This window comes from Mycteria americana, chromosome 16, assembly GCF_035582795.1.
Source record: "Mycteria americana isolate JAX WOST 10 ecotype Jacksonville Zoo and Gardens chromosome 16, USCA_MyAme_1.0, whole genome shotgun sequence".
In the NCBI taxonomy this organism is placed as follows: Eukaryota; Metazoa; Chordata; class Aves; order Ciconiiformes; family Ciconiidae; genus Mycteria; species Mycteria americana.
Window position 1 is genome coordinate 7,463,867 of NC_134380.1, and position 8,818 is coordinate 7,472,684.

At 42.5% G+C, this 8,818-nt stretch overlaps 1 protein-coding gene across 1 annotated transcript in view; it reads left to right on the forward strand.

Annotated features, from left to right (window-relative positions):
- Nucleotides 1–7,179, forward strand: part of CACNA1G (calcium voltage-gated channel subunit alpha1 G) — a 101,182-nt gene extending 94,003 nt beyond the window's left edge. Inside the window, exons 36-38 of the mRNA XM_075518657.1 lie at nt 2,415–2,584; nt 2,663–2,767; nt 6,325–7,179. Of these exons, the coding sequence (XP_075374772.1) occupies nt 2,415–2,584; nt 2,663–2,767; nt 6,325–7,179 (1,130 nt within the window). The remainder of the gene's footprint in view (nt 1–2,414; nt 2,585–2,662; nt 2,768–6,324) is intronic.
- The last annotated feature ends 1,639 nt before the right edge of the window (nt 7,180–8,818 follow it).

Here is an 8,818-nt window from a genome sequence, read left to right on the forward strand (position 1 = left end):
CAACTTGCAAAGACCCTCCACAACTTACAAAGTCCAGGCTGTTAAAGATAACTCCTTTCCTCTGAACTTTTTGGCAATGTGACAGTGAGCAGTTGGCCTGGCTCAACGCTGATTGTCCCCCTGCCTGGTTCCCTGAAGGTTACAGTCTGTACAGCCTGGGCTCCATCCATCTCACCTGAGCTAGCTATGGTCCCAGCGCAAAAACCCCAGCAGAAAAGTGTTTCCTCATGTCTGTTTTTTTGCAGCAGTACCTATTCTAGCAGGTTTTGGAAGCCCTATATGGGAACATCTGTGAAAGATGGGAAAATGGTGTCTCTAAATGCCTGTAAAATGAACATAAATGTGCTGAACTGAGGGAGATCTCAGTGTGAGATGAATGGAAAAATAAGAGAGTGTAGAATTGTCCTTCCCAGTGTGCGTGGTTGGGATATACGCCTTAGAACTAAATTCAGAGATATTCTTAGATACAGCATATTGCAGATACCAAGGGCTCGCTCTCTACCTGCACATCTGTACCTGTACTTGCAGCTAGCTCCCAGTGCTTATCAATGTGCTTTCATTTACTCTGTCTGCTAGGGGTTACCTTCTGCTGGTAAGTGAATGTAGCTGTCTTTAATTCTTCTGTACATGCCATCATTTTAGATATTTGTCACAGATAAGACAGAGAAGTTTTTACAAGCATTGTCATTTGAAAGCCTCTAAGCTGAACATAATTTCGGCACTGTTCAGAATGGTAGGAGATTTGAACAGATTAGAAATAAGATGTTGAAATTTGCATAGTAATAAGAATTTGGATGAATAGTGACTGTTGAACAGCAGAAAAAAAATGCGGACACAACGGAGGAAGATGAATCTGGAGTTGTGAGAAATCACTGCCATAATACAAAATTTTCAAGGTCAAGAGCTATCCTTTGAAGAACCTGTTTGCACATAATGCAAAAGGCACAGCTAAAATCCTGGTCAAATCCTACTGAAGTCAATAGCAAAACTCTCATTACTTTCAGTGGAGCCATAATTTATGGCTCGCTCTAACAGCCAAGAAATTCCTTGGAGCTATAATTCCTGACCATACGAAAGAATCCCATTTGCTACAGAGGGATTTTCCAGTGCTGCATTTTTGACCCTTAATTCGGATCCGTTTGGCCTGTCTTGAACAAAAACTACGTCAACTTGACCAAAAAGTGGGTAATTTCTGAGTTCCTTCTTTCTTCAAGACTGCACTTCCAGCTTGGAGAAATGAATAGCCCCATCTGACAGCCCTGGCTTGGGCGGGGACAGGCATTGCACCCTTGTAAATCCCCAGGAAAAACTGTTCCACCGAGATGTAGGAGAAGTATTTTGGAAAGGTAAACCTGATGTCTTATTCATAACCACATTAAGCAATTAAACCCTTTGTGTTTTTCCTCCTGCTGGTGAAATTCCAATCCTCTTAAGCGGGCCAAAGTGCTCAGAGGTGGGTAAGGTGCCCAAATCTTGGCATATGCATCGTTGTCCTGTTCCACCTACAATGTCACTGCTTTTCAGGGTGGGGGAAGTCACCCCTACCTGTTTACAGTTTGTAATATTATAAAGTGCTGCGAAGATAGCAAAAGGTGCCAGGCGCCTCTAATAAATCACCACAACTAAGCCGTAATATTTCAAGCTGAGAAAGGTTTTGTTGTCAGAAACACTGGCACTTGCAGGAGGTATTTGTTTGAATACTCCTTCGTAAATGGGGCTGTTGTTCTGGGAAAGATTCCAGGACAAATGAGATTCTCTGGGATGCAGTCCAGGTTAAATGAATTGTTTTGAAAAACGTTGAGCCTGTGGAGGGGGGAACATGCAGAGTTTCAAACCTTTTAGAAGAAGTAGCCAGCAACCACAAAGGGTCAAAAAGAGGCTGGAGAGTATGTATTTCCTTCTCCTGGGATGCTTTGTAAAACTAGCCTTGAAAGCTGCCAGGTGCCATTCCCTTTTGCTTCATTTCCAGTGTGCATGCTGGTTTTGAGATCCCAGCAGTCGGTCTCCGCATACGCTCAGGTATGGAGACATCCTTTTCTAGAGTCTTTCAAAGTCAGATTCTTGCGGTGCTAAGATGTGCGGTTGCCTGCAAAGTTATTGGCCCTAAAGCAGGGATGTAGAAATTGCCAGTCCAGATGAACTTCTGGTTCATATTCTTCTGTTCTAAACAGGAGCTGGTCCCAGTTGTATCAGGGAAAATGCCAAGAAAAATGAAATAATAGACAATTTTGGAATAATTTATTAGTAGGTGGGAGTTTTTTCCCAATTATGGAGCCAGTTGCTGAATTCAGTGGTTTTGCCGTGCCTGTCTGGTCCAAGGTGCAATGGATCAGTTTTCTCTGAAAGGTCATTGAGATTGGGACACAAACCCCAGATGAACATGTCACATTTCTGTCTCCTCTCCCTCTTGCAAGGTTCAAAGGCATCGGTGCAGTCGCAGCCGGCAGACACCAGCTCTCTCCTACAAATTCCAAAAGACCATTTTCACCACATAAGAGCTCACGACCATTTGGTGAGGGAGAGCAAACCCCAGGTTTCCCAGCAGGTACACTCTCCTTCTGCTGAAAGGCTGCTCCGCAGACAGGTAAGCAGACTTATGATCATGAACCTGATGAGGTTATATATTGTCGTGTTTCCACGTTAACCATGCTTTAAATTCAAGGAGGGATTCACAGAGAAACCTCCGGAGAACTGTAATTCTCCTACAGAAATAACAAAAAGGTTGATGGATTTTGATCTGAAAGCCATCCAGGAGTCTCCAAAGAATGTGCGTGATGAGTATCATCTCCTTTGGCAACATGCCCAAATGTTCTCCACATTGTTAGCACTTTATTTTTTTCAGTCCTCTTCATAAATGCAGCCAAATGCTCCCCAGGGGCTCGTTGGGGTTAAGGAACTAATTCTTAACTGCTGTGATTTTCTCAGCGCTTGAAAGGACACAGGGATTGCAGAATCCATCCCAGGCCACCCTTCCTCTGGCTCCTCTGGTTTCTCGAAAGGGGAAAACACTTTAAAGGAAGCTGGATATCTCGTATGCAAAGCCATCATGGAAAGCATACTGTTTTTACAGTGAGAATTGAAAATTAAGATCCTTTTGCATCTCCTGTGTGCTTTTGAAAAGTTTGAGTATATGCAAAACAGAACACATTTTATTTTGCAACTGGTTTTATCTCTGGTTTTTGCCTGGCATTGATTTAAATCCTGATTCAAACAAAGATCTAAGGGATCTAATCAATAATTCCAGTCTGGTTGATTGGAAGCATAAGTTTAAATTTATCTTTTCTGGTAAAATACTTAAACTTGTGCTTCACTCTCACATTTTTAACCATATTTCATTGTGCAGCTGGGCCAGGACCAGAGGCATGTCTGATTCCCAAACTCTGCTTTCTTCAGTAGTTTCATGCCTGATTTTATATACGCAAAATAAATCAGTTCTATTTTTTCAAAAGCAATTCCTTTCCTGCATGAAAATATTCTCATTTCTTTCATCTTTTAATCAACATTGACAAATTAGACAGTTGATTCATTAAGCTCTAAAAATGAATGTGAAGTACCAAGGTTAACAATTACATTAGTCTGTAATACTAAATTGACATAAGAAATTCCTAGCATGTATTCGTTTGCACAGGGCTGGCCAGCTACCCCAATCACTGCTAATGGGGAAACTAATTGATGTCATGATTCCAGTTCCTAACCATTCTCTCTTGCTTTCTAATGAATAACAGACCCATCCTTTTGAACTGATCTATCTAGAATAAATTACCATGTTAGCCATCTTCCTCAGCCTAATTTTGTTCATATCTTTGAAGGCTTCTTTTTCTAAACCTTTTCATATGTTTAAGTTAATTTATTCCCCTCCCTCCTCTCCCTGCTCATGCAGTGACGTGAGCATGCTCTTGGAGTGACATTTCAGAGAGGCAAAAGCTTTGGGACAGTGAGCGGATACAGTCCACGGACCGGACAGATCCCTCCGAAGGTCAGTGAGGTGTTGCCTCGGCCACGCTCCTGAGCGGGAAGGAGCTCCCAGTGTGGCTAATGGGAGCAGTAGGGTTGATGCTGGCAACAGGGCAGTATTGCTGTTACTGTTAATTGCAATCTAGATGGCCAGACACTGTGAAACTTAGTCCCTAAAGAGGCAAAATTCCCTTTACATCCCCGGCACTTCTGCTTGCTCAGGTGCTCTCTGCGTGGGTCCTTTTATTGCCACCACTAATTTGTTACTAGCACATCACAATAGCCCGAACTAGCAAAGCATTTTGGTTTGCAGTACCCATTTTTCCTTATTGTTGCATATATTGCATGTAATTCTGATTTGTATTCTTTTCTTTCTTTTCTTTCTTTCCTTTCCCTTCCCCCTTCTCCCCTCTCCTTTCCTAAATTTGTGCATAGATAAATCTTGTCCACCACATACCTGGTCCGTGCACTTTCCTCCATCATTAAAACCTGTGTGTTTAAGCTCCCTTTCCCTCCAGAGTGCTGGAGAGTGGACACAGTCCCCACAGTAACGTGCGGTTTAGACTCCGGAAAGTTTGACAATTAGCAATACACTCACAGATGAAGAAGAGTGGATCGGATGCTTTGAGAGAACATTCCCTGCTGAGGAATACACTCCTTGGCAGTGCATTGCACAAAAGCTTTTCTCCAGGGGAATTCTACCTGAAATCAAAACTATATTGATTTTCTGGTTCCAGTACTGTGTATCCAAGGTGTAGCCCACACCAAGCTGTGGCTACTGCAGCTGTACACCCCAATGGGATGGCAGAGGGTCCTTTGATTTTGAAACAAACCAGTAAAACATTTGTACAAACAGTTACTACTAACAACTACCAAAGATGCCTGTATCATAAGGAAAGAAAGAGCTGGTGGTGACTAATACTGTCGTTGTATGCAACACAGGTTGGTGTACAAGCAAAAGTAATGACAATAATTACTTTTTGCTTCTGTGTTCTACTTTTTTGTGGTCTGTGGCTCTTCTCAGGATATGAACATGGTGTCTTCTCCCACTCACTCACTAAAACTGTTGGCATTGAGGAGACCAGAATTAGCTCCACTCTTGACTGGTTAGTTGCCAGTATTATGCTGTAAATTTTTAACTAGAAAGGATTCACCAGCATTGGACAAAATCGTTTGCCGTATTAAATATTCTCTCAGCTCTCACAGATGACAAAGGGAGCCCAATGTGCAGGTGTAGCAATAGACTCGTGTGTTTCTGCACGCACACACGTGCATACTGCAGCTGATGACAGCTTTGCCTGAATAGAGATCATTTGGCTCAAACGATCCTTGTGGGACAATTTTTATATAAATTCTAAGATCATTTTGGGGCGATTCGTCACAAAAGCATTCCTTAGTATGAGGAATTTCATCTCCTTACACTTCTCTAAAGGACTGAGACCAGCTGTACGCATTTCCTCCAAATTTCTCTGTGAAGTTTTTAATCTTTAAGATCATTTAAGAGTCTTCTCAAACTGAGACTCTGCCTTTAAGGGCCAGTTAACGTGGCTGATTTATAAACCTTTTTGACAAGGGGATGCAGTGCAGTGAAAAGACAAAGCCTTCGAAACATGCCATAGGTTCTCTCTGCCAGCAGGCACTAAAGCTGCATGCGGCTCAAGACAGCCAAGGCAAAATGTGCCTTAGGAAGCCTGAACTCAAGCATCAGAATAAGCTGAAATAATTACAGATTATTATTATTATTATTATTATTAGTCCATCTTTGGACTCCAGCTTTTCCAGCTCCCCTGCCATAAGATGGTGCAGAGTTGTGGCTCCAGCCTGGGGACCAAAGCCAGGGACAGGCTGTTGCCCTGATGCTGGCGCAGAGCGTGGTTGCTCTGGCGTCGCTGGCTCTGGGGATCCTGCTCCATGCCCTCAGCATCACCTGAGCTAGAGAAGGGGATACACAGGCTCACTCGCGCGTCTTCCCTCCCCCGCTCGTACCTGTGCGGCTAAAATTATAAAGGGCTTCGCTGTAGACCCTCATCCTTTGCATAAGAAGAATATGTCTAAGTTTAGGTGGGGGCATTCTGGTTTTGCAGCTCTCCATCCTTAGAGGAGAAAGCTAAAGGTCAACCATTTACGAAGGGTGAAGGGCCAAATTCTGCTGTCACTCACACAGGGACAAACCCTCAGATCTCTGAAGCATGAGAACTGCTAGCACCCGCAACACAGGTTGTTATAGGAGTCAGTGGGTGTGTGCTGAGGTATCTCAGCAGAGTTGAGTGCCCTGTAAATGCTGTGCCTTGCTCGTACTAACCTCTGTTTGGTCTGTCTCTCTCATCTGGCAACTCCCCTCCTCCCCGATCCCTTTGCGCTCCGATACAGATGGCTATAAGGAACGACTCTTTGGATAGCAAGGAGAATCTCCACACCGAGGTGAGTGAACTCTCTGACCCAAATGTCCCCGCTGTGCCCAAGGAGGAGTCGCCAGTGGCTCTGACGCCCTCAGAAGCGCAAGAGTTGGCTGCATGGAGCCGGGCAAGCGTTCATACGCAGCAGCTTTCCCACAATCAGTATAATATTTCAAAGCAGGCACCAGCATCGTGTGCTTGTGCAGACTCCTATCAGGAGACACCTGGAGATTCAATGGGCCAAGAAGTATCTGAAATAAACAGCTCCTCAGAGCCTTTCACTTCAGAAACTTGTACAGCCTCGAGTGCCTGTTCAGAGGCTCAGCCTCTCACTCCTAAGAGGAACATAGGCAATACTGGCAATGTTACATTGAAGGACCTGAAGAAATACCACAGTGTAGACACCCAGGGTCTTCTAAAAAAACCGCCCTCTTGGTTAGATGATCAAAGGAGACATTCAATAGAAATCTGTTCAATGGAAAACAGCCCTCAGCACCATTCCACATCTAGCTCTTCTGGCTTCATAAGTCAGGTGGTAAGTGAAATAGAAGGCTTGCAAGGAACACGGCAGAAGAAAAAACTGAGCCCTCCATGTATATCTATAGATCCACCCGACGGACAGAGTTTACTACCTAGAGGACCTCACAGCATCTCACCTGCCGGTGGAGACATTTGCTTGAGACGGCGTGCTCCTTCTTGTGAGTCCAAGGATTCCATGGATATAGGGGATTCATTGCTTCCAGACAGTATGTCAACATCTCCTACCCCAAAGAAAGACTTGTTGACACTTCCTAGCTTTTCCTTTGATCAAACAGAAATGGACCCCTGAGTTACTTTTCTGTTGGTGCCAAATGTTTTCTTCATTTCATGTAAGAGAAAAAAAAAAATTTAAAAACTCTGTATTCCAAAACGGCACTGGGTAAAAAATTTCCAAAGAAAGATTAAAGAACCAGCTGGTTAAAAGAGTGGTTAACCTATATCACGCTTACTTAAGCATATGTTCTGCTTAGGTAAAAGCAATACAATGTGCAGAATCTATATGTATATTATATTTTATTAAATTAATTGAATCTAGTATTGCGGGATGTAGTACATTTTGTGACTGAAGACTCGTTTAATTTTCTTCTATTTTATGTATCTCAGAATATTTCTGAGATAAAGTCGGTTTTTATGAATATTTTAACCTAAAAATATATATTTAATCCCTTCTCTTTTTTTGTTTTGTTTTGTTTGGATTTCATTTTGTTTTGCAAAGCACAAAATGTAGCCAATTAGTGCATTACAGAGGAAATGTATCCCACAGTCAGCAGTAAATAAGGATTATTTAATGTAATTTATTTTTCCCCTTGGACCTCAATGATATTCTGGGAAAAAGATTGTTTGGGTAGTATAGAAATACAGTGGCAGTTTTTTAACAAAATAATATTGCAATCTTGCATAAAATGGACAGCCAGAGTAAAAGCAGGTGCACAAACCCAGGAAGGTACAACATGCTGATAGCTGTCTGAAGATGGTGAATGTAGAGCCATTTAACCGTACACAATTCTGAATTATGAAAGGATATTGTAGATCATCCGCTGGTGACTCACAAAACCATGTCAATGGATAATTTTCGTACGTGCCTAGGAAACTGAGGCAAGAAGAGCCTGTGGTCACTTCTGAGATGTTTTTCCAGTGACTCCGAGACAGACTGTTTCTTTTGCTGAGTTTTACACCTCTGGAAGCCCACCGTTTGCAGTGGAGCTCCTCCTTTTTGCACCCGTGCGAAAAGGAGAGCAAGGCCGTGTTTAAGATTTGCAGTGGGTGAGTTCAGTGCAGGCGTGACACAGCAGTGGGCTTAAGCACATGTTTAAAGCTAAGCTCTTGCTTAAACTGCCTTGAGGTTGATCGTATTTAAGTAATTCTTGAAAATTAAAATCGTATGCTTATGTGTTCGACAGAATCAAGGCCTACAGCAAGTTATTTTACAGAACACATGTAAGAAAGTCTGTAACATGTAAGAAAGTCTGTAGGTACTGGAATGACTGTTGATTTTCAGTTTAGAAAGTCAGGTTTTTTGCTATCACTGCTAGAGTTAATTTACATGACCCTGACTGTAATTTTATTTCCAGTCTATCGAAAGCCTTAAGCAGCAACATCGTGATAAAAAGCAGATAAAAATGGAATTCATGTCCTTACTTTATAACATGTCCTTAATGTCAGTCATGTCAGAAATTAACTGTTTACTTCTGTGCTAACGGCCTCTGCAAAAAGCAATCTGTAAAACTGGACAGCACAGCCTGAAAATCAAGAGAGGCTGGCCCAGTTTGACACCTCCCACTCTTCACAAGACTGATGGAAACCAGACATTAACTTCACTCAAATTCCATGAAATCACATTAAGATGTAGGCTAAATAAGACTCTGCAGGCATGGTTTGAAGTGTGTGAATAGTCGCAGTTTTAAAACTGTGTACGTGGATAAGGCTTT